Source organism: Danio rerio, chromosome 21, assembly GCF_052040795.2.
Source record: "Danio rerio strain M-AB ecotype USA chromosome 21, GRCz13ab, whole genome shotgun sequence".
NCBI classification, from domain to species: Eukaryota; Metazoa; Chordata; class Actinopteri; order Cypriniformes; family Danionidae; genus Danio; species Danio rerio.
Window position 1 is genome coordinate 49015360 of NC_141041.1, and position 26691 is coordinate 49042050.

General features: G+C 39.1%; 1 protein-coding gene and 1 long non-coding RNA gene across 4 annotated transcripts in view; one reads left to right on the forward strand and one right to left on the reverse strand.

Moving 5' to 3' along the window:
- Nucleotides 1–519: 519 nt before the first annotated feature.
- The window catches only part of LOC141379926 (uncharacterized), a 30874-nt gene continuing 4702 nt past the window's right edge, over nucleotides 520–26691 (forward strand). Inside the window, exons 1-2 of the long non-coding RNA XR_015520825.1 lie at nucleotides 520–641; nucleotides 1012–1258. This is a non-coding gene — a long non-coding RNA (uncharacterized LOC141379926). The remainder of the gene's footprint in view (nucleotides 642–1011; nucleotides 1259–26691) is intronic.
- Nucleotides 17902–26691, reverse strand: part of pdlim4 (PDZ and LIM domain 4) — a 65117-nt gene continuing 56327 nt past the window's right edge. The window contains exons 6-8 of one of the 3 annotated variants that reach the window (XR_015519656.1): nucleotides 24571–24724; nucleotides 19688–20546; nucleotides 17902–19531 (exon numbers count right to left, since the gene is read on the reverse strand). Coding sequence is in view for 2 of the 3 variants with exons in the window: in NM_001042696.2 (NP_001036161.1) it covers nucleotides 20342–20546; nucleotides 24571–24724 (359 nt within the window). In the remaining variant the exon portion in view is untranslated. 3 annotated transcript variants of the gene reach the window in all.

Here is a 26691-nt window from a genome sequence, read left to right on the forward strand (position 1 = left end):
CCTTAAATTGCATTTAACGAAAGTACGCAATAACTTATGCATCGTAAAATTGGGAGGTTTTTCTGTGAAATAAGACCTTATTTATTAATCTACTCCAATAAAGGTGATCAGCACATGTTAAACTTGTACAATAAAAGGGAAATTTAACATACAGAAAAAAATAGTAATAACAATTATAAGAAATTAAACCTAACAATATGGGCTTGCATAAGTGGGTTTACATTAATTAAAGCTATTACATAACAGGAAAAAATCAAATCAACAAGGGTTCATGTGTCCTTTACAAGGTCATATTGAATAAAAGTTATTATTTTCTTGTTTTTAGTTTAAGAGAGAAAACAAGTGAGTCAAATTCAACAGGGAAATAGAAACAAACAAAGGAGATTTAAGTCATTTCGGCTTATGAATATTTATTTATTTATTTATTTATTTAACTTCCTGCTCTCCATCTGAATTTCGCGCGTCACCAGAACCACGTGGTTGGAAACAACCTATTGTATTTCAGGACCCGAAGCCCATAGGTGTGTTGGAGGAAGCAACTGCACCTGCAAGTCATCTGTTTCCTCAGGTTAACACTGAAATAAAAGAGCTATAAGGGAAGAGTTAGGATAAAGGCAAGTGAGAGCTGATGAAGTGCAAAGGTAAAGAAATCTAGCCAACCCCCCACCCACCCCCCCCTTTTTTTTTACCAGTAGTTAACTAAAAAAAAGATTATTTTGCTTATTTTAAGGAAAAACTCACAGAATTTTGAAAGGTTATTTCTGAAAACAAAGACAGTATTTTGTGGTAGTGCAGAAAATGCTTCTTGATTTAAGAGTGTTTAGATATTTGGACTAGAAACAAGACCAAAATTGTAAATAAGGAAAACATTTTTTTTTTTGCAGTGATATTACTATAAGCAGCATTAGATGTCATAGAAGCTCAGTCTTTTAGTCAGTTGGATGTTTGGCTTGAAGTTTGCATCCTGGAGTTTGACTGAGTGCTGGATATAATGGAGTGTTTGTCCTGCAGGACGGCCTGAGTCAGTGGTGCTAATGACCCACGAGCCTCTGCCTGCCCCAGTGTCCTGCAGCTGCTGGGCTGGTTTGATCGTGCCAGATGCTACGTACTGATTCTGGAGCGTCCGGCTACTTGCCAAGATCTCCAGAGCTTCTGTTAGGAGAGTGGCCGTCTGGACGAGTGTCTGGCCAAGACATCAAGCTGCAGGACTTTGGCTGTGGAGACTCAAATATCTGCTCTGCCTACAAATATTTTAGAGGTGGGTTTATGAAATTCCCTGTGGATGTTTTTGAGCTTCTGATCAGGGTATTTAAAGGGTCTTAAAACCTCTTAAAGGGTTATGACACCCCCCACTTTCGGTTCAGGTCTAGAATTTTTTCACAAGATGCATCATAATGGGCGGAGCTCCGCGAGCAAAGAGCAGGAGTGGGCGTGGCCAGCAGAGCAGGGGAGAAGGAGGGGAGCGAACAACTGTTGTCAGTCGGCTCACAAAATGAGACACAAACTGTGAGGAGACGCATGATTTTATAGTTTACAAAGTAAAATGCAAAGAAATAAACAGTAATTTAATGCCCTGCTGCATTTGAAATTTGTAATGTCATATACACAACCACAATTTATATCATTATAAAGGTAATTATGTTCATATAAACACTAAATGAGGACTTCTCCCTCAATTCTGGGATCTGAATGCAGCAGGTTTCTTGCCCTGTCTATTTTAACCATTAGCCCTGCTGGTAATCTGGAGGATTTAGGCGAACACATCAGCACGACGATGTGTCTAAATGTGAACGAACTCCTGATAAAAAACAACAGCCACTTTCACTCAGTGATACCGGTAAATATATGGAAAGTTTCTGTAACGACTTTACCGGTAAATTCAAAAAAGCGCTGTTCATACAGACGAGGATGTTACGGAATTTTTCCAGGAAAAGAGCATTCACACATCCATTCCACAATACCGGTAATTCTGACATCATTAACCAGAAATGAGCCCTAAACGGCTGCGCTTATGTTTGTAAACATTTGACTACATCACAAACTCTGTGGATGATCAGTATTGTGAACAACTTCGATGAAAACAAATAGAGAAACACTTTCGCATGTCGAGATGTACATGATATGTGTGTGTGCTGGCGCTTATAGACTGTTTATGGGCACACGCAAAGCTTGAAGGTAAACAAACAACGGCTTATCATAAGCATCTTATCGATGATTATTTACATGGTTGGCATTTAGATGAACATATAAACATTATCTGACTACCATCTAGCAGCTAAATGCGTCTGGGAAAATATTCAAAGGCTTTTATTCTCATAAACCGCGCGGACGTGAATGCGTCTGACTGTTCTGATTGGCTAAAGCAGACGTCTCATGTCAGCACGTTCTAGACGTGCACGCGCTCTTTCCGGCAATCTTCCTTCTGCATTCACACAGCGCAGCATTCCAGCAAATTACCGGTAATGTTACAACTTCTCTTTCCGGAAAATAGCCAGAACGAATTTACTGGTATTTTCAAAAAGAGCCTGTTTACACACACATAATTGCTGGTAATTTTCTGGAAAGGTGTGTGTGTGAAAGGGGCTTGTGTCAGCCATTCTGCAATTCTCGTACTGCTCTCCTGACAAAAAAAAAGCTTGCTGGGCACAAACAGCTTTGCTGTATCAGCTTTGACAGCATCGCGGGAAAAAACATGCAACAAACCCCGTGAATCATGGAAGCAAACACTTACGACCCTTCATGAACAGCTCAGTACTGCGGTCCGTGGATGCGGTTTCACCCAGTCATCGAGGTAGGACCTCACAGCTTGGCACTGGCAGGTCTGCCTTGCCTTCAGAAAGCATGTTCAGTCATAAATAATTAAGCAGGTGACTTTTTTCATAGGATAAGAAAACTCCGCTATGAATAATAATGACAAACAGACGCGTCATCTTTGCACTTGCAGTTCTGTGATGATTTTGATCCGCCCCAAAAATCATTTTAAACCCGGAAGCTGAAATTAGCTGACAAAAGCTTTAAATGATCAAATTTTCCCCAAAATTAAAGCTAACAGGTGCTAACATTGCCTTAACTGAAGCTCAACACACACAAACCTGTTAAAATCTAAAAAAAAGTACTCGAGGGTTTCTTGCACTTTAAAATAAAAACAAAAACTACATTTTAGGCCTTAAAAGGGCTTGAATCATTTAACTTGGGTTTTATTTTTCCTTTGTTTTTTGTGAAGCTACTCAATCGATCCAGCCATTATGATTTCTTCGATGCCTTTAGTAACATTCACTCCTCCTGAGTTCCTGGGTTCCACAGACAGCACTATAATGCGGCTCCAGCTACAGGCTGGTCAGTAGGAGTGATGCTCTATAACACCCCGTGGGACTGTTTCTTCCTTCAGAGGTCGAGTCCAGAAGCTGACTGCTCTTCCCTAGAAAGCCGTCAAGAGGTCAGAGATTCAGACACATTCAGGACACTTACAGAAACATGGGGACAGAGATGAAATAATCATTACAACAACAGGAACATTAAAAAATCTGAAGTCTTAGATGTCAAGTAAGTCCAGCAGGTGGAGACAGAACATGAAGAATTCAGGTCATCTGGAAACCACAATGTTTTATATCAAACTTAAAGCAAGAAGTCAGTTAAGCATGTACAGAATGTATGAATGACACTCAGCAATACACTCAGTAAAACTTTTAATAAGTTCTTATTAATATCAATGTATTTTTAGTGCCATTAATTAGCAAAAACAGCTCTTAGATTACATGTTGATCATTAAATATTTAAATAACCGATGGCAGAAAGCAAATTCAAAATGGAAAATTTGTATATTCATTCTATGATTTACATAAACAAATGCATATCTATGTTTGGTAAACACATCCATCCATCCATCCATCCATCCATCCATCCATCCATCCATCCATCCATCCATCCATCCACCCATCCATCATTCTATCTATCTATCTATCTATCTATCTATCTATCTATCTATCTATCTATCTATCTATCTATCTATCTATCTATCTATCTATCTATCTATCTATCTATCTATCTATCTATCTATCTATCTATCTATCTATTATTCGACCAATCCATCCATCCATCCATCCATCCATCCATCCATCCATCCATCCATCCATCCGTTCATCCATCCATCATTTGACCCATCCATCTATCCATCCATCCATCCATCCATCCATCTATCTATCCATCTATCCATCCATCTATCTATCTATCTATCCATATATCCATCCATCCATCCATCATTCGATCCATCCATCCATCCATCGATAAACCTGTCTCCATCCATCCATACATCCATCCATCCATCCTTCGACCCATCCATCCTTCGACCCATCCATCCATCCATCATTTGACCCATCCATCCATCCATCCATCCATCCATCCATCTTTACACAATGCCTAAGTGTGTGCTTCTTGTTTTATAGCGGTATGAATAGCTGCTGTCACCTAAAGACCTTCTGCATGCTTTAAGCCTCCTGAGCGTTCTCTTTAATCATACTGTCATTGTCCGTGTTCACATGAATACTGACCAGCATGGCATTTCACTCATAAGTGCTTCTTTGGAAGCAAAGTAGTGTGGTTTTTACTGTGGGGGGGTATATCCAGGGTGTCCGCGGGGTCTTAAAAAGTCGTAAAAGTCAATGTAGAGAAATTTAAGGCCCTTAAAAAAGTATTAAAAAGTCTTAAATGTTATTTTGCAAGGTATTAAATTTGATATCATTTTTAATCATGCAGTGTATGGCTGTATACTAAAGCTTGCCTGAATTAAATCTGCGAATATCAGGATGCTGTGTAGTTTATGAAATCAGTGAAATCCCACTAGATTTAACATCACGCTGCTTTGTTTACTGCAGTAACCAAGGTTATATCTGCAGTTCTACAGGCGTCCACTTGCTAAATAAGCTAGATTTAATGGAGTTTTAACCAGAATATGAACGATATTTTAGATTTGTTTCTTACATAAATGTTTAGTAAATATACTGTAAGTTAAAAACTTGCAAGTGTTTCCAGTTAAAAAGTGGTTATAAGGTCTTAATGTATGGAAAGAGTCTTAAAAAAGGTCTTAAAAGGTATTGAATTTCACTCTCTGATTCCTGTTTATACTCTGATATCGTTTCATCCCTATTAAATAATCATCAGTAACACATCAACAATTAATATCAATATATGTTTTAGTGAAAAAACCCTAGGTATTATTTCTGCTATGGCTGGCACGGTGGCTTAATGGTTAGCAATGTCGTCTTACAGCAAGAAGGTTGCTGGTTCAAGTTCCGGCTGGGCATTTCTGTGTGGAGTTTGCATGTTCTCCCCGTGTTGGTGTGGGTTTCCTCTGGGTGCTCCGGTTTCCCCCACAGTCCAAACACATGCGCTATAGGGGAATTAGATGGAATAAATTGTATGAGTGAGTGTGAATGCGAGTGTGTATGAGTGTTTCCCAGTACTGGCTTGCAGCTAGAAGGGCATCCGCTGCGTAAAACATGTGCTGGAATAGTTGCCGGTTCATCCCGCTGTGGTATTTTTAACTGTAAAATTCTGGCAAGCACAGCTGCTGTTTATTTATTTTTTTACCGTAAATGTTGTGGATGGTTTATTTTACAGTAGATCTGTGTCTTGTGCTGAGTCAGAGAGCACTGGCAACACATCTTTCCAACACCACACTCGGACAAGGCAGATGTGGAGACGGCTGGGATGGAGGATGGTTTAGATTAAGAGCAGAAAAATAGAAGCAGATATCTGTAAATCTTCATTTTTGGCTTGGATAAAACTAGCCAACAGCTTTGTGTATTGTAAAAACGATCAATACAGCGGTTGTTCGCCATCAGAAAGTGTTTCCAAAAACATTTAAACACTTACTGGACAAGTGACTCCATTTCTGTGCCAAGAACAAACTAGTCAAGAGTACAGTAAGAGTACCAGTGCAGAATATGCTCAATAATGTGTTCTGGCATCTACAGGCCTGAATATAAAAGTAGCTGCGGTCCATTTTTAGATTTTAGCATTCAGTCAGGAACCATTGAGGACATGCTGGGGAAATAAAATTCGCAGACATAAAGATTGACTTTGATTCAGGAAATAAATGCTGAAAAACAACTGAAGAGTTCAGATGCAAAACCCTTCAAGTCCATCAGAGCTCTTTTTGTAAATGAGCATTTTCCATCAGGCTCCTCTGATTAGGTTCAGAAGTTTCATTTTATATGTAATGTAGGGTTATTAGCTAGTAAATAAAATACCTTTTTTTTTAAAATGTCACTTTTGACAAGTGGTCACCAAATTTGTTCCTGGTGGGCGGGTATCCTGCAGATTTTAGCTCCAACCCTAATCAAACACACCTGAACCAGCTAATCAAGGTGTCACTAGGTATACTTGAAACATCCAGGCAGGTGTGTTGAGGCAAGTTGGAGCTAAATCCTACAGGGACACCGGCCCTCCAGGACCGAGGTTGATGACCCCTGCTTTAGACAAAACTTTTGTTTTTAACCAGGATGATTTTCTTTTGCGTCAAAACCAGCTAAATCCACTAGTGCTTTTATTGCAAAAACCTCTAAATCCACTAGAGCTGCACGATTCTGGCTAAAATGAGAATCACGATTTTTTTTGCTTGAAATAAAGAGCACGATTTTCTCACGATTCTCTATATGTAAAATAAAGATATGGTAAAAACAAACATGGCACAACATTGATAATAATATAATGTGTAGGTCTACTGGTTTCTATAAATAATTCTATTCTACTTATAATAATTCTGATGTTGAATTATTATGTTTGAGAGATATGCTTGAAATCTGTCATGTTAGACAAATTTATTCACTGGTAAAATCAGACATTTGCCATTATCAGATTATATTCAACAATATATAGGCTAGAGTAGTTATACTGACATTGTAAACATCTATTTTCATGGCCAATTGTGGGATCGCTATAAAAGAAAAAACATATCAAATGCTTGCCGTAATCATAACTTTAATATGCGATATGATCATTTAAATGAAGTGCACACTTTCAGGTTCATTTTGACTGCTAAGTGCTTGTTCAGACTTCGCACGCGGCTCCCAAACGATCACTCTGTGCCACAAACTGAATATTATTTACAACTGTATTACCTGTTACTCGCAACATATGCAGGTTCTGTTCACTAAAGTAGAGCGCGCGTGCACCCACTCTGAGATAACAGCTCACGGTCAGCAGCTCATGTCACGTGTGATTTCCTGGCTGTAAAAGCATCATTATATGAAGACAAAAATGACATTTTTAGGTGGATTATACCTTATAAATACATTATGTGACTCTTTCAACATCATTTGGAGGTGTCACTGTCACTGAGCAACGTGTGTGAAACAATTAAAAGACTCGTGCAGCCGCCTTTTCTTCTCTCCTGAACTTGAAAATATGATTGGCAGAATCGTAGAAATGCTGGATTAAGATCGTCTAGGGCAGTGGTTCTCAAAGTGGGGGTCGGGACCCCTTGAGGGGTCGCGGAACAATGAAGGGGGGTCGCCTGGTGATTTCCAAAAATCTACTTATTATTATTATTAGGCCATAAGAATTACCATATTTTATCCATAACCAACTGAAGAGAAACAAACAGTCGTTTATAGTTACTATAGTAGCTTATTTACTTGTTCTATTGGATTGCGATCCCTGGGGTAAATACATTATATTAAAGACAGCAATAGCTTCAGATGCAGCAGATTGATTTTATAACACCAGGTTAAACTTTCTGGCCCATTTACAGCACTGACATACATAAAAAAAAAAAAAACGAAGAATAGACTTTGGTCTATTGGAGTGTGTGTGTTCGCCATTGCATGCAAGTTTTCTGTATTTATTACCACCTCAGAGGATATTGGGGGTCGCGAGTCACTGGCATTGTTATTTTAGGGGTCGCGTGCTTAAAAGTTTGGACACCCCTGGTCTAGGGGGTCGAATTGAGATCGCAATCTTTTAACGATTAATTGTGCAGCTCTAAAATCCACCTATTCGAACAAAAGTGTAATCAGCTGAAAATCACTAAAGATGTTATTAGAAATTATTTTACCAAGCATAAAGCACCTAAAATTTAAAAATGTATAAATCTGTCAAGTAAGTGGCGGTTCATTCCGCAGTGGGAACCCCTGATAAATCAGGGACAAAGCAGAAGGAAAATGAATGAATGAAATCTGTCAAGTACATTAATCAACAACATTAAAACTGACATTAATTAAATCTTAATATGTTGTCATTTTGGATATTTGGGATTTGGATTTGATGTAAGTAGAGCGATGTAAACATTGTAAGCTAAGCTTGTTAGATTCAAATAATGTAGTGTAAAAACATTGTGGAGCATTAATATCAGTGCACTGTCCATTAATATAAAAAGCCTCTCAGGCGTATAGGTAATATGACGTAATATAGTGTTTTATACATTATATTTATGTAAAAAAATAGCTTACGTTAGGAAATAAAATTAAACTGTTTCAATTTACTATGATCTTTTATGACATCTTTGTCTTTCGTGAAATGCAGTTGGCGTTTAATGTGTAGTAAATCGGATTCATTTAAAGTAGTGTCGCTGCGCAAAAACCCATTATGAATGCAGGCTACACTTCCGACAGTGTTTTTTTTCTTATAATGCACAGAGTTTTGAGTTTAGGAATGTTTTCATTTGCCATTCACTGACAGTCGGACAGGCTCATCTAGTTCATCAAACTCCGTCTTATTCCGAAAATGAAAGCGAAATTGAAAGATTGTCATCATTAAGCCAGCGTATCAGCGCACTGCTACATGAAAAAAAATATATTTACATTTACATTTAGTCATTTAGCAGACGCTTTTATCCAAAGCGACTTACAAATGAGGACAAGGAAGCAATTTACACAACTAAGAGCAACAATGAAGAAGTGCTGTAGGCAAGTTTCAGGTCTGTAAAGTCTAAGAAGGAAAGTATTAGTAGTATTAGTTTTTTTTTTTTTGGGTACAGTTAGTGTGATATTCAGAGGCAATTGCAGATTAGTAAGTGAAGTGGAGACTAAATAGTTGAGTTTTAAGTCGTTTCTTGAAAGTAGCGAGTGACTCTGCTGTTCTGATGCAGTTAGGGAGTTCATTCCACCAACTGGGCAGATTGAGCGTAAGCGTTCGCGAAAGTGATTTCTTCCCTCGTTGGGCTGGAACCACGAGGCGACGTTCATTCACAGAACGCAAGTTTCTGGAGGGCACATACATCTGCAGAAGTGAGAGCAGATAAGAAGGAGCAAAGCCAGAAGTCACTTTGTAGGCAAACATCAGAGCTTTGAATTTGATGCGAGCAGCAACTGGCAGCCAGTGCAAACGGACTAGCAGCGGAGTGACATGTGCTCGTTTAGGTTCATTGAAGACCACTCGTGCTGCTGCATTCTGGAGCAGTTGAAGAGGCTTGATAGAGTTTGCTGGAAGCCCAGCTAGTAGAGAGTTGCAATAGTCCAGTCTGGAGAGAACAAGAGCTTGAACAAGGAGTTGAGCTGCATGTTCAGATAAGAAGGGTAGGATCTTTCTGATGTTATAGAGTGCGAATCTGCACGATCGAGCAGTTCTAGAAATGTGGTCAGAGAAGTTTAGTTGGTCATCAATCGTTACTCCAAGGCTTTTCACCATTTTGGATGCAGTAATGGTTGCCCCATCCATCTGGATTGAAAAGTTATGGTGTAGAATCGGGTATGATTTGATTCGCGCTTCTGATTGGTTTTCGGGCTATAGCGGCTTTTGCTGTTAAAGACAAGTGGCGTTCAGAGGCTTTTGCGTACTAACAGTTATTTCTGAATGCGCTGACGCTACGATTTTGGATGATTTGAAGCAAAAATATATGTCGCCTAAAGCTTTCACGTGCCTAAATGCATTCAGTGGCTTCTGCATCTGAACTCTTCAACAGGTTTCTAATATTAAACTAGAAATGGAGTTAATTGACCTATATTGGATAACGGTTTTCAATTATTGTTCAGTAACGACAAACAACTGGACATTCCTGAAATGCACATTAGTGAGCAGGTGTGGGAACATCATCTAAGCAGTCGAACACATGCAAGAGTATTTTTTCTTTCTTTACTGTGTGCTACAAGATGGCACAGTGGAGTAAACCACGGTATAATTAGTGGCTTCACAGAACCCAATATCCAGCGGCTTCTCCAAGTAATTCATATGATGTCATCGTCTTTCTAAACAAAGTTCCCAAAGTGTGCTAAATGAGGTCATTAGAGGCAATAGGAGGGAAACCCCTGCTCTCTTAAGCCCTTATAAAAACAATAAATGCTCTTTCATGTGGAGCCAGAGCAGCCAGATGCCAAATCCACAGTTCCCCTGCAGAACATGGCTGCATTTAAAGGTCCTGTGAAGTGCTTTGAAATGCGCATTTCTTTTTATTGAAAAGAGGGCGGGGCACAGTAGCTAGAATTTAACAGCAGATGGCGCTCTAGGCTAGTGTTTAAAAGCAGATGATGGCGCTCTATTCTAGTGTTTAACAGCAGATGGCGCTCTAGGCTAGTGTTTAACAGCAGATGATGTCGCTCTAGGCTGGTGTTTAACAGCAGATGACACTCTAGGCTAGTGTTTAACAGCAGATGATGGTGCTCTAGGCTAGTGTTTAATAGCAGATGGCGCTCTAGGCTAGTGTTTAACAGCAGATGGCGCTCTTGGCTAGTGTTTAACAGCAGATGTTGCTCTAGGCTAGTGTTTAACAGCAGATGATGTCGCTCTAGTCTAGTGTTTAACAGCAGATGGCGCTCTAGGCTAGTGTTTAACAGCAGATGATGTCGCTCTAGGCTAGTGTTTAACAGCAGATGATGTCGCTCTAGGCTAATGTTTAACAGCAGATGGCGCTCTAGGCTAGTGGTTATCAGCAGATGATGTCGCTCTTGGCTAGTGTTTAACAGCAGATGGTGCTCTAGGCTAGTGTTTAACACCAGATGGCACTCTAGGCTAGTGTTTAATAGCAGATGGCGCTCTAGGCTAGTGTTTAACAGCAGATGGCACTCTAGGCTAATGTTTAACAGCAGATGGCGCTCTATTCTAGTGTTTAACAGCAGATGGCGCTCTAGGATAGTGTTTAACTGCAGACGCTGGTAAAAACTACGCTCACAATCTATTCAAGTATGTATATCAATGCATTATGAAAAGCATAATCATATAATAACATATCTCATTAATATATTTTTAATCTCAAAGTAAAAAAAAAAAGAATCTGAATCTGAAGTAGCGGTTGTGTTCACAGTTTCATGAGCTTGAAATTGCATCATCAATGGTAATAAACTGATTTGTAATGCCAATTAATTGTATTTAAATTTAACATGATCAAAAAGTAAATGAAGTTCATACGCTCCACTGCATTTTTAATAACATGACTCGGGCAAAAACATTCACTGAGTCAAGCTTGGCAAATCTGGTGATGACTGGACGATTTTAACCACCGATTCATTTTATTCCACACGTAGCAATTGTAGCTGCGGTTGGAGACTGTGAGGGAAAGTAGAGCACAAAAGGAATGTGAAGAGCAGCACTAGCTCTTCTGGATGTGATTATGTGGAGGCAGAGCTGAAGTCTGACCTCGACAGCTGAACACACAGAACCCTCTCATTTTACATCTCAAATACTCCGCTGAGTGAAATTTCTCCAAGAAATCACCATTTCTGCCTCTGATATATTACAGTCGATTTGAAGAATCAGGTCAGTTGTGGTGAAAGGCGGCAAAGATTGTAACATCAGTCACTCTTGTAGAGCAAATACATACAAGCTTGTTGTGATGGAACCAAATCAAAAAATGGTAATTAGCATGTAAACGCAGCCATATATTACTATATATCTTTACATTAGTTGGTGTGGGTTTCCTCCGCCCTGCTGAAAAATCCAGCTTATACCAGCCTAGGCTGGTTGGCTGGTTTTAGCTGGCCAAACAGGCTGGTTTTAGAGGGGTTTTGGCCATTTCCAGGCTGGTTTCCACTCAATTCCAGCCTGGTTGTAGCTGGTCAGGTTGGAAAATGACCAGCTAAATCCAGCTAAAACCAGCTTGACCAGCCTGGTTTAAGCTGGACATAGCTGGTTTTGGCTGGGCTCCCAGCCTGGCTAGGCTGGTCAAGCTGGTCATCTCTCAGCCAGACCAGCTAAGACCAGGCTGGAAATGGCTGGAAACCAGCCTGGAAATGGCCCCTCTAAAACCAGCCTGGTCGACCAGCTAAAACCAGCCAACCAGCCTAGGCTGGTTTAAGCTGTTTTTTTCAGTAGGGAGGGTGCTCTGGTTTTCCCCACAGTCCAAACACTTGCACTATAGCCCTGCTGAAAAATCCAGCTTAAACCAGCCTAAGCTGGTTGGCTGGATTTAGATGGTTGACCAGGCTGGTTTTTGAAGGGTTTTGGCCATTTCCAGGCTGAATTCCAGCTATTTCCAGCCTCGTCTTAGCTGTTCAGGCTGGGAGATGACCAGCTAAAACCAGCTTGACCAGCCTAACCAGGCTGGGAGCCCAGCCAAAACCAGGTCCAGCTCAAACCAGGCTGGTCAAGCTGGTTTTAGCTGGTCATTTTCCAGCCTGACCAGCTAAGACCAGTCTGGAAATTGCCAAAACCCCTCTAAAACCAGGCTGGTTATCCATCTAAAACCAGCCAACCAGCTTAGGCTGGTTTAAGCTGGATTTTTTAGCAGTGAGGTGAATAGAATAAACTAAATATGACTGTGTTTGTGTGTAAACGTGAGTGTGTACGGGTGTTTCCCAGTACTGGATTGTGGCTGAAAGGGCATCCGCTGTGTAAAACATATCGCGGAATAGTTGGCGGTTAATTGCGCTGTGGCAATCACTAATAAAAAAGCATTAAGCTCATAAAAAATGAACTAATTTGTACATTATTTTAGTTTTATATTATTAGAGTCGGATCAAGGAGGTCTTCAACTCCATGTTCAACAGTCTCGGGCAGCATTCAGCTCAGAACAGACCTGCATTTTCCCCACTTCTCTTACTTCTTTCCCACATCACACAGTACATGTGAACAAATGTAACACGATCCTTCACTATAATGCGATTCCAAACTTGCGTGACCTTCCGCGGAATCCTGCAGCTTGGCTTCGATCCTAATTAAACACACCTGAAGCAACTCTGTGTAATCAGACTGATGGAGTTTACAGCAAACTGCTTCTAAAATCTGAAACCTTTTATACATCTTAACTGCTTTAGACAGCTGTGTTTTGTGGATGACGTGTTGGAACAACGGGCAGTGAGGAGGAAGTTTTTATCAGAGGAAACACTTTAATTACATTGCTCTATACTCAGGCTGTTTTTGTCGCAGGTTAATTCAACAAGGAGATTCAACAAGGTGCTGGAAATATTCCTCAGAGATTTTGCTCCATATTGTCATGATAGCATCACGCAGTTGCTGCAGATTTGTCGGCTGCACATCCATGATGCCAATCTCCCGTTCCACCACATCCCAAAGCTGCTCTATTGGATTGAGCTCTGGTGACTGTGGAGGCCATTTGAGTACAGTGAACTCATTGTCATGTTCAAGAAACCAGTCTGAGATCATTTGCGCTTTGTGATGTGTTATCCTGCTGGAAGTAGCCATCAGAAGATGAGTACACTGTGGTCATAAAGGGATGGAGATGGTCAGCAACAATACTCAGGTAGGCTGTGGTGTTGACACGATGATCAGTTGGTGCTAATGGACCCAAAGTGTGCCCAAAAATCTCCCCCACACCATTACACCACCACCAGCCTGAACCAATGATACAAGGCAGGATGGATCCAATTCTGACACGACCATCTGAATGTGTCAGCAGAAATGGAGACTCATCAGAGCAGGCAACGTTTCTCCAATCTTCTATTGTCCAGTTTTGGTGAGTCTGTGTGAATTGTAGCCTCAGTTTCCTGTTCTTAGCTGACAGGAGCGGCACCCGGTGTGGTCTTCTGCTGCTGTAGCTCATCTGCTTCAAGGTTGGACGTGTTGTGTGTTCAGAGATGCTCTTCTGCAGAGCTCGGTTGTAACGAGTGCTTATTTGAGTTACTGTTGCCTTTCTATCAGCTGGAACCAGTCTGGCCATTTTCCTCTGGCATCAACAAGGCATTTGTGCCCACAGAACTTCCGCTCACTGAATATTTTCTCTTTGTCAGACCATTCTCTTTAAACCCTAGAGATGGTTGTACGTGAAAATCCCAGTAGATCAGCAGTTTCTGAAATACTCAGACCTGCCCATCTGGCACCAACAAACATGCCACTTAAATCCCCTTTCTCCCCTATTCTGATGCTCGGTTTGATCTGCAGCAGATCATCTTGACCATGTCTACGTGCCTAAATGCATTGAGTTGCTGCCATGTGTTTGGCTGGTTAGAAATTTGTGTTAACGAGCGGTTGGACAGTTGTACCTAATAAAGTGGCCAGCGAGTGTATATTAAAAGACTTGCACACACATTAAACGCAGCGGAAGCACAATTATCAATAATAATTTTTCACAGTATTTCCTATTATATTTTACTTCTGGAGAAAGTCTTGTTTCTTTTAGTTTGACTGGAAATAAAACATTTTCAATAATTTTAGGGTTAATAATATTACTAGTCCTTTTTTCTGGTTCCTGAAAAAAAAACACTTGTTCAATGTTCAACTATCTGCCTAATTACCCTAGTGAAGTTTTTAAGTGTCACTTTAAGCTGAATACTAGTGTCTTGAATATCTAGTCAAATATTATGTGCTGCCATCATGGCAAAGAGAAAATAAATCAGTTACTAAAATTATCATGTTTAGAAATGTGTTGATAAATTAACACTTTTTAAAACTTCAAGTCATTAAAGAAGTCAGACTTTTTTGTCAAAGTATTTTAAGGTGTAAAAAGCTATACATGTATGTAAGCTATATATATATGTGTCACCTGTCTGCCACTGACAGATGTTTTGACTGCGAAACCCAACTAGATCACAAAACAGCATTTTTGCCTTGGAAGATTGGGAAGACCTTTAATTTTGAGTAATCCTCAGGGCTTTCAGACTTAAACTGTCCAGCTTTCAGAAATCACTGAACTGCAGATGGAGGGGTTTGACACATGCGCACGACCTCACAGTGAATTCACTGTGTTTTACATTCACTTTACGCCGGTGTTGTTTTATGGAAGTAGCATACGCAAACACAACATGTGACGTATTTAACAGCTCTAGCAGGCGTCCTCATATGCTGAATGTACAACCCCAAATCAGAAGGAAGTTGGGACAGCATGGAAAACGCAAATAATAAAAAAGTAGTGATTTTGAAATGTGCTTTGACTTGTATTTGATTGCAGAAAACACAACAAACATTATTTAATGTGTTCCTCATGACTTTTTATTTTTATTTAAAAAATAATCACGTATTCCAGTTTTGGTTCTTGCAAAACATTTAAAAGAAAGTTTAGAACAGACACCAAGTGATGATGTTTTTCAGGTGAAATTTTGTCTCATTTCTGTCTTGCAAACAAGTCTTACGGTGGGCAACAGTACGGGGTCTGTGTTGTCGCATTTTGCAATAGGAGACAGGTCAGGACTTCAGACAGGCCAGTCAACTACTTGAAGTCAACTACTTGCTGACGTTCAGATTTTCCAACTCGAACGATTTGCGTGATTCACGCATTAAGAGTGTCATTTGTGCAAAACGCTCAACTTGCGCCGTAGGATGTCTATTTACATCTTTGCATTGACTTCATATGTAAATCACTCGCGCTTGACGCTTCATCTGTGTCTCATAGAACGCACCATTATATTTCATGTATAGATGTATATGTAGATATACATCTATTTCATATTTGCTTCTGATTTTTTTGGTAAATTGCACGGAAACCAGCGGTTAATTTGGGCCCAAAACAATACAATTAACCACAGCCTTTCAAAGACATCACATTCTCCGTGTTATATTAGAAACAGACACAGAAAATAAGTTTTAAACCTAAATCAGAAATGATTTTTGAATAGTTTAGTTCAGTTTTGGTCCGTTCTTCATACATCATGGCTCCAGAAGGTTGGCAATGCAGTCATGCATGCTCTACTTTTATAATAATTTCGTAATATTTTTTTGAAAGCTCATCTGCATTATTCATTTATGTTCCAGTGAAAGAAACTCCTTGCTTAAATCATTCCTTTAAGAAGAAAGACGAAGATAAGATTCATTCCTATTCAGTTTTTTTGCTGCCATTATTTATTTATTTATTTATTTATTTATTTATTTATTTATTTATTTATTTATTTATTATTTTTGTATTGATTTATTAATTATTTTATCTATTTATTTATTTATTTATTTATTTATTTATTTATCTATTTATTTATTTATCTATTTATTTATTTATTTATCTATTTATTTATTTATTTATTTATTTATCTATTTATTTATTTATTTATTATTTTTGTATTAATTAATTAATTAATTAATTAATTTATGTATTTATTTATCTATTTATCTATTTATTTATTTATTTATTTTTATTTATTTTTTTATTTATTTATTTAATATGTCTGGATAATAATCAGTTTAAAAGGTTGTATAAATAAATATTATTAAAGGAATATAATGATGAAGGTGATTAAAAAAAGGATAAAATGAGAAAGGTATGATGAAATGGCTGTTTGCAGTACTATGTTTTTTCCCCTTTGGGTTTGTGTTACAAAATGTAAAGCTACAAATGAAATCAAACATGTAATTGGTCAAAGATACCAAAAGGATAAAAAATATTTAATGAAAAAGAAGACATAAGTAAAAGAAGATATAAGTTTAAGTAATAGAAGAATGATGTATGTGGTAATGGGGTGGGAAAATAATAATCCCACTCCATTTTCGACCATGTTGAAATGTATTTTTTGTTAAGGATATTTATTTATGATATTTTTGTTCGAAAATAAATAAATCAAAAATCAAAAAAAAGAAGTAAAACTTTAAAAGTGTTATTATTCAAAATATTTACAGAACACTCTTAGTATAGCTAATTAGAGTTATTAATTACACATACATATATCATACATAAAAAACACGCACACACATTTCTCTCTCTTTCTCTCTTTCTTTTTACAGAATTTACAAAAGCATCACCACAAACAGAGAAAGACTTGTTATTCTGGTTTTGTTTTACAAGAACTCATCCACATCCATAAAAATAAAACTGGTTTCAATCATATATATATATATATATATATATATATATATATATATATATATATATATATATATATATATATATATATATATATATACGTAAATATGCTGTTACGATTCAGCATCGCAAACATCAGGCTTTACAGGAAATTAAGGGTAATCTAAAAAAATGTCTGCAAATATTTTCAGTTGTCAAACTGTAAACATGCTGAATTTACTAAATACCAAAACAAACAAACAAACAAACTGATATCACTTTAGTTTAAGTAACGATTCTCACTATTAACCACTGGCTTATTATCTGCATATGGAGATACCGGCTGTTTATATTAGTAGAGTTGAGGAAGAGTAAAACTAATACATTACAATCTTGAGTCACCTTTTTTTCTTCTAAAATAACCATTTTTGTTACGTTTTAAGGAAAGTAATTGTCATTTTTGCACATTTTGCATTATTTTTGCAAACCATTTTTATTTTTTTCGTCTTAGCTAGGCTTAAGATTGTAATGTATTACTTTTAAAGTAATTTTTCCCAACACTGTATATTAGTACTTATAAAGCACATATTCTGCATCTCTAATCATACACAATACCTAAATACAACTAACCTGACAATAGTCTCGTCGTGGATCATATTTGTATGAGCAGCAAATGATAACTTGACTTCTAGTTGATCAATTGGAAAAGGGGCAGAAGGTGGATTTTTCTGATGGATGATCTGTTGATCTGCATCCCAATCATCACAAATACTACAGAAGACCTACTGGAACCAGCATGGAGCCAAGATTCTCACAGAAATCAGTCAAGTTTGGTGAAGGAAAAATCATGGTTTGGGGTTACATTCAGTATGGGGGCGTGCGAGAGATCTACAGAGTGGATGATCAACATCAACAGCCTGAGGTATCAAGACATCTGTGCTGCCCATTACATTACAAACCACAGGAGAGGGACAATTCTCCAGCAGGATAGCGCTCCTGCTCATACTTCAGCCTCCACATCAAAGTTCCTGAAAGCAAAGAAGGTCAAGGTGCTCCAGGATTGGCCAGCCCAGTCACCAGATATGAACATTATTGAGCATGTCTGGGGGAAGATGGACAAGACAAAGAATCTTGATGAACTCTGGGAGTCCTGCACGGATTTCTTCTTCATTCCAGATGACTTTATTAATCAGTGATGTGAGTCATGTCAGAGATGTATGGATGCAGTCCTCCAAGCTCATGATGGAGTCAGACACAATATTCATTCTGTCTCCACTGCAGCAGGACTTTATATTCTATACTGGACATTATTTCTGTTCAGTGATGAGACTTTAGTCTAAGCAAAATCAGACCTTACTGTCCTAATTACATAATTAAAAATCAAGGCATGATCATATTTTATTGTGCTCAAATAAGTGTAATCAAGAGGCCTTTGCCTTTCATATAAGCCACTTCTGATGCCAAATTATCAACTAGAAGTCAACTTATTATTTGTTGTTTTTAAAACTTGACAGGGAACAAGACTTTTGTCTAGTAGTGTACCTATAAATATAAATAAGCAGCACATTAGGAGTTTATTGATGCAAGAGTCCTAGTGCATGGTTTATTAATAATAAGAACTGTACTTTAAAGTAAAGTTTGACCAAAGATCCTCTTTAAATCGTTGTTTCAGCATGGCAGAAGTTCATGTGAATGAGAAAACCGTTTCATTTGAAAACATTTTTGACACATTTATGAAAGCAGTTATGTGTCGAAATTCACATGCAGTTGAAGTCAGAATTATTAGCCCCCTTTTTATTATTTTAAAAATATTTTTTCTAATATTTCCCAAATTATGTTTAACAGAGCAAGGAAATTTTCACAGTATGTCTGATAATATTTTTTCTTCTGCAGAAAGTCTGATTTGTTTTATTTCGGCTAGAATAAAAGCAGTTTGAATTTTTTAAACACCATTTTAAGGTCAATATTTTTAGCCCCTTTAAACTATATGTTTTTCCACTAGTCTACAGAACAAACCATCGTTATACAATAACTTGCCTAATAACCCTAGATAACCTAAATAACCTAGCTAAGCCTTTAAATGTCACTTTAAGCTGTATAGAAGTGTCTTGAAGAATATCTAGTCAAATATTATTTACTGTCATCATGACAAAGATAAAATAAAGATTATTAACTCATTATTACTCAATACTCATCTCATTATTAGAGATGAGTTATTAAAACTATTATGATTAGAAATGTGTAAATCTGCTCTCCGTTAAACAGAAATTGGAGAAAAAAATAAACGGGGGGGGGCGAAAAATTCTGACTTCAACTGTACGTGCACATCTCCTGTTTTAAGGGATAGTTCACCCCAAAATTCAATTTGCTCGCTTTTTTACTTTCCCTCAAGTGCTTTATAAAACCTATTCGAGTTTCCTTATTCTACACCAGTGGTGCTCAACCCTGTTCCTGGAGATCGACCTTCCTGCACAGTTCAGCTCCAACCTGATCCATTATTTAGGACCTGAACTGCACTTGATAATTACAGGCAGGTGTGTTTAATACGGGTTGCAACTGAAATCTGCAGGAAGGTCTATCTCCAGGAACCGGGTTGGTCACGCCTGTTCTACACAATATGTTGAAGACAGCTGGAAACATTGATCGACATAGCACTATTGAAGTCAATGGAAATAGTTCTCCAGCATTTTTCAAAGTATTTTCTTTTGCGTTCTACAGGATAAAGAAACTTCTGAAGGTTTGAAACTAGTAAAAGGTGAGTAAATGATGATTGTTCATTTTAGGGTGAACTGTCCCTTTAAATCTGATCAAGCCAAGTTTTCCATTCTTACACTCTTTACGACAAATATAAAGTTGGATGTTATAATGAAAGCCAGATCATCTACTAAAATACAAACCAAACAGAATAAACACACCGGCTTGAACTCTCTGAGTAAATGAATGCCGTCTCCACATTTTCCACATTCTTCTGCGGCCGTCCTGAGCACCTCAGTTCACCGCAGAGAAATAACCGAGGTGAACAGATGTTCCTGTCAGAAGTGTGTTTCTACTCTGTCATCTCGAAATGTCTTCTGCTGTGTAAGAATGTTAGAAAGGACCCGTCCTAAATGTGCTGCTGACCTAGAAAACTGCAGGTTAACAAACTACAGAGACTGAAAAAAAAAGCTTCAGTTTGTTATTCTCATTTCCACCTCGCCGGAGTCCTCCAGGAAAAGCTGTGTGTGGGTGTGTTTTAGAAAGTGTGTGTGTGTGTGTTTAGACCAGTTCCACTTTAGAGTTGGGATAAACGGCCACTACGTCGTAGCCCTCAGGAGGCTGGACGCGGGCCTTGGCGTGGGTCTCACAATACAGATTGTCATCGATGAAGAAATATCCTCTCTGCTTCAGGTTGAGGCCGCAGTCGTCACACATGAAGCAGTCGGGGTGGTAGAGCTTGTCTCGGGCCTTCACGATGACTCCCCTGTGTCAACACAAACATTAAAGGGCTTTTAGAGTCTGCGTGAGCCGGAAGCTGTGCTTTATTTTCATATTGTGTTGCAGTTCCTTGAGAAACGGAATGTTAAATGAGAAAACAGTGGGCGTGGCTTGTTTTTTCTACTGCGAGCTGATTGGATGTAGTAAAGTAGGCATTTCATTCAGAAAGATGTGGAACAGGGTTTGGGAAAAGTTATTTGTAACGGAGCAAAGAAGTGTGTTAAATTAATGCCTAAGTGGGGACAGCGCCCTCTAGAGTGTGCGTGGTGTAATAAGCGCGTGGAGTAGAGATCGCCCACATCAGAGTTACCGTAGCATTGCTGTGGGTAAGTCGCGCGTCGCATGTGGAAAATGACCATTAATAAGTGTTTAAAGCACATAAATATTAGCTTTAATGTGACTAAATGTTTCAATGAATATGTTGGGACACTGTTGAGTTGTGTTTGGCGTCGACTGTGTTACTCAATCTTGAGTTTATAACGTGTTTATATAACGAGGCCTGATTGTAATCAATTTGTCTTGTGTTTCATATAGAAGTGGTCATTTTCTTTACGAACCAGCAACTATTTGCACGCGCTGTCTGTCTCCATTGTACAGGTATGTGTTAAATGTTATTCATTAATTGTTTGTAATTCTTTTTTTATTTCTCATTCAAAACGAGTTGCTAAAAGTCTCCACTAGGTGGGGAAGTTTCCTTACTTTTGGAGTTGAATTGTATCGCTCTGTGTTACTCAGTGATTGTACATTGAGAATTGTGATTCAGTGATTTGTCATATAAAATTCAAAGTGTGTTATGTTTTTCATATTCAACCTGTTGAAATTTACACTATACGATCACAAAATTAAAAATAATTCATTGGTATATAAAAAAGAAGAAAAAAAATGTATAAAACAGAGCAGAGTTACCGAAGCTTTGCTGTGGAAGTGGTTATTCTCTATGGATAGTTTCCATTGTACATTGTACAAAAGACAGCCCAGGCTAGACTGTCACATTGGTGCCGTGACCCGGAATGGAAGTGAGGTTTAGGGGGGTGAGTGTAGCAGAGGCCAGCTAGTAAGTGCTGTGCAGGTAAACCTCACTCCTCTGACCTCTAAAGGTGCTCAAGCGACAGACGCTAGAGGCCATGGTCTTTAGCCTTCTTGATAGAGCAACCAACCCCCATGCGGAAGGGAGCGGGTTGGATGGTGTAGGACCGGCGGGTTTACATTAGTGCCGTGACCCGGATAGGAATAAGGTTTAGGAGGTGAGTTTGACGGAAGCCAGCTAGTGAAGTGCTGTGCAGGTAAACCTCACTCCTCTAATATGTGCACTTGCGACAGTCACTAGAGGCCATGGTCTTTAGCCTCCTTGTTAGAGCAACTGAGTCCCATGCGGAAGGTTGCCGGTTCGATCCCAGCTTGGAGCGGATTGGGTGCAGTAAGACTGACAGGGTTACATATAACACACCTTACACCTCAGATAGACCTAATCTGACAATTTAACTGAAATTAAACAGGCAGTGCATTTTCAGATTAAGATTTTAGATTACAAGGGCAAACTGACCCGAGCCTACATACAAAGCACAAAGATACAGCTCTGGACAAATTTCATGTGAAGGTGATGGTTGATTGGATTTATCACTAATCCATTTCCTGTTATCAATCTCTATGATCAGGTTCATATTTGTAGGCTGTGATATCTGTCGAAACCTGTACAATGAGCACACTGTTTCAGTGTAACTTTACCACATGACCTCAGCGTTTGCTCATCCGCCGGTGGGAAAGTGCCAGGAGTGACTTACAGTAATATCTGATCACATGTGCTGAGGGAGAAAGCACAGGCCGCTGCAGGTCTGCCTTTGTTTAAAGTCTAAATGAAATCAAAATGTGCTCTTATTTTTATACATGTGTCGGTGCACTTCATTATTTTGTACAAAAAAATTATTTGACCTCAGAATATATTATCAAATATACTAAACTTCTCTCCCCCGCGAAACAACTTCACTTCTGGTCACATGGAGTGCCTTTAAGGCGGAGCTATCAGTAATTTAGGGCGGGGCTGTTAGTCCTTTAGGGTGGTGCTATCAGTAATTTAGTACAGGGATATCATTAATTTAGTGTGGGGCTATCAGTAATTTAAGACAGGGATATCCTTAATTTAGGGTGGGACTATGAGTAATTTATGGCAGGGCTATCAGTCCTTTAGGGCACAGCTATTAGGAATTTAGGGCGGGGCAATCAGTTCTTTAGGGCAGGGCCATCAGGAATTTAGGGCGGGGCTACCAGTTCTTTAGGGCAGGGCTATCAAGAATTCAGGGCAGGGCTATCAGTTCTTTAGGGCAGGGCTAACAGTAATTTAGGGTGGAGCTATCAGTCCTTTTGGGCTGGGCTACCAGTAATTTAGGAAGGGGCTACCAGTTCTCTTTAGGGCTAAGCTATCAGTAATTTAGGGTGAAGCTTTCAGTTCTTTAGGATGGGTTTATCAGTCCTTTAGGGTGGAGTTGTCATTCCTTTAGGGTAGGGCTACCAGTTCTTTAGGGCAGGGCTATCAGGAATTTAGGGCGGGGCTACCAGTTCTTTAGGGCAGGGGTAACAGGAATTCAGAGCTGGGCTATCAGTTCTTTAGGGCAGGGCTATCAGTAATTTTGGGTGGAGCTATCAGTCCTTTTGGGCTGGGCTACTAGTAATTTAAGACAGGGCTATCAGTGTTTTAGGGCAGAGCTGTGAGTAATTTAGGGTGAAGCTTTCAGTCCTTTAGGATGTGTTTATCAGTTCTTTAGGGTGGAGTTGTCAGTCCATTTGGGCAGGCCTGTCAATCCTTTAGGGTGGAGCTATCAGTCCTTTAGGGCAGGGCTATGAGTAATTTAGGGCAGGGCTATTAGTAATTTAGGGCAGGGCTATCAGTCTTTAGGGCAGGGCCATCAGTCCTTTAGGGTGGAGTTATCAGTTCTTTAGGGTGGAGTTAATAGTTCTTTAGGCTAGGGCTATCACTTATTTAGGGCTTGGCTATCAGTCCTTTAAGGCAGGACTATAGGTCCTTTAGGGCGGGGCTAACAGTCCTTTAGGGCAGGGGTATCAGTCCTTTTGGGTGAAGCTATCAGTGATTTAGGCTGGGGCTCAAACAGGTTTGGATCCAGTGTAGGATGAGTAAATGATAACAGAATATTTCTGTACCTGTAAATCTCTAGTATCTCCAGATTTTTTTTTGTCTTTGAATTTTCAGCTCAAAATATTAGATGTCAGGATTATTTATTTATTAATCAATTTTTCTGAGCTTGGTAAATTTGCCCCTTTTTTGGTATTGTGTGTGTATATCTCTTTAAATGCAAATGAGCTGCTGCTTTCTAGAAGAGGGTGGATCCTTTGGATGCTTTTTTTCAAAGCCTAATAAAGGCCAGTCTGCAACCTTAAGCCAAGCTTAATGGCTAATGCTAACGCTGCCTTCATGGGGCTCAGAAAATCAGCACAGTGCGTTTTTCAATATTATTGCATAAAAAAAAGTCTTATCAAAGCAACAGGTACTGTTGTTTCTGTTTTGGTAGAAAAAGACTTTAATGTTCACTTGTGGACTATCTCTTAGCAAATATCACCATTCATCCGACAGGAGCTGTTGAGTACCTGATTGGATTCTGATTATAAAGCTTGCAGTTATTCTCAGTTAAACACAGTTAAAGTTGTTCAGGCAGGCTCCGCTACGCTGAATAATTTCAGTTATTTCACAGCTACAACAGTCAAAAACCACATCAAAACACAACAGAGGGCTTCGGATGAGGTGTGGAAGAAACTAGTGCTACACACAGGAGCAGTTTAAGGACAAAAACCTGACAACTGTCTGAAATACAACATCTGAACAGTGACTTTAGCTGTGGGAATCGTAGTATAGGCAGAATAATGGACTGCGGCCACTGAATTATTAGTGAAATAACACGCACCACCTCTGAGGTGCATTATTTCCTTATAATTCAATGACCTGCCATCATTTATTCCGTACATATGCATTAAGTCATTAAATAGAACTGCATAACACTTACACAATGCCGTTTGCGCAGCGTGTGCACTGAGGAAGGTTCTGTAGGCCAGGAATGGGTGCCAGAGGGGCTGTAATAGGGCTGCCCAGCTTCGGCACGGGTGATTTAACAGGGGAACGCAAGCCTCTGACCCCAGATCTGTCCACCGGCGAGACTCCTGAGAGAAAAAGGGAACATAATATTACAGTGTTACACATATTGAGCTTATTCTGCCATGTGAAAGTGCGCTTATTTCTGCGATTGTTATATGACATAAATCTGGCACAGCAGGCATTCATCCAGCACTGGTTTGGCACTGTATTTAGGGTGGCACACAATACTTGGGCCAGATGTAAAGTGTAGTATTTGGCCCAGATATTAATAATTGATATGTGAGCCATGTAAGTTCGACCCTTTTTTGACCCACATTAAAAATATATTTTTATTATTTTCAAATAAAATAAAAAATTCTACTAATCATGTCGCTTTACAAAAAGCACACCCATAGCATACCTAAAGCGCAATGATTAATGGATTTATCAGTTTCCCCACATAGCAAATGTTTTCTGGCCCAGCTCTGGGCCACACAATAACTTTTCCCTTTGCTCAAGTACCACAAAGAATGACGATCATGAACTGGCTTATAACTAGATTAAAGACAAGGGCCACACATAATGGGCCATAACTGGCCCGAATCTGAGCCAATTTATCACCCTTACTGGCCCTGAACTGGGCCAAAACAGGTTTATTATTGGTTCCGATTCTCAGCTATAAGTTTATACTTTAACCAGAAACCCCAAAAACTGAGCCATAATCCAGCCTAACGTTACCTGATGTGAACAATCGCTACACTGATCTGGGCCACACACCTACCTTCCACAACTGGCCCAAATGTAGTTTGCCGTCATGCATGCAGTGCCATCATTGCCATGCGTGGCCCACATTCAGCTGACATTATGCATGCCAGTGCCGGCAACAAGCCAGCGGTGCCATAATGAGGCCACATTTGGGCCAGGTCTGTTCGCTATGTGGGTCACTGCAGTCGTGACACATCCACATAACTGGCCCAATTCAGGCTCAGTTATAGATTATTAACTTGGCTGAGACTCGGCCCAGATGTGGTCCATGTTTGGCTCTTGTCTGGAAGCCAGACTTGGTCCAGTCATGTACCGTAATTCACTGCAGCAAAAAAGCTGATCGTGTGGGCCAGAGCGGGGCCAGAGATATTTTGCTATGTGGGTCAGGGGTCAACAATAAGGACTGCCCGGTGGCCCGGGGCCAGTGTGAAAGACGCTCGGGACCGTATAGAGGATTGTTACTGGCCTCTATTGGTCAGTAATGATGAGCACGTTATTTTTTTTGGTTACCTGGTGACAACCAGGGGTCCGTTCTTCGTACCTCGCTTAAATGATCTAAGATGATTTGGCAGATCCCGGATCTTTTAATCTTGATAACTGATCTCCGGCTAATTTGGTTTTTCAAACAAGTTCCCGAATCAGATTAGAATGTCTGGATAAACTGATCTGAGATCGCTGCGTGTGTTATGAAGGACAGATCTATCGATCCTCGAAATCATGATCAGCAATGCAACGATTGGCTGACGGCACAGCAGCGTAATGACATCATCTGATTAATAATCAATTATCCATGTGAGCAAAATTACATCAAATTAGCAGTAAACGGTTTGTTAAATATGACACGCAATAACCTTCCACATTTGTTGTGAGCTGCAGGCTTTACACTTTCATGTGTCAAGTGTATTCATCATGTATTTCAATGCAAATCAGTGTATTTAGTTCTACATTTAGAAAAAGATTTTCTTTATTACTGTAGCCGTTTTTTTAATCTGTGTAAAGAATAACTGGTTGTTTACAAAAGCAGTTTTATATTGGTAAAGGCATCTGCAACTTTGTGAAGCATCAAATCACCGGCATATTAACTATCAAAACATGTTTTAATAAAAGTCACATATTCTGCATTTCTATTATACACAATTTGTACTAAAGCGATCTAAAAAGTTCATATCAATAAGTTTTCTCTTTGCACCACCAGGTGGCAGTCTTTGTACTTTCATTTCGAGGGTGCAGATTGCATAACTATAACTTTATATATATATATATATATATATATATATATATATATATA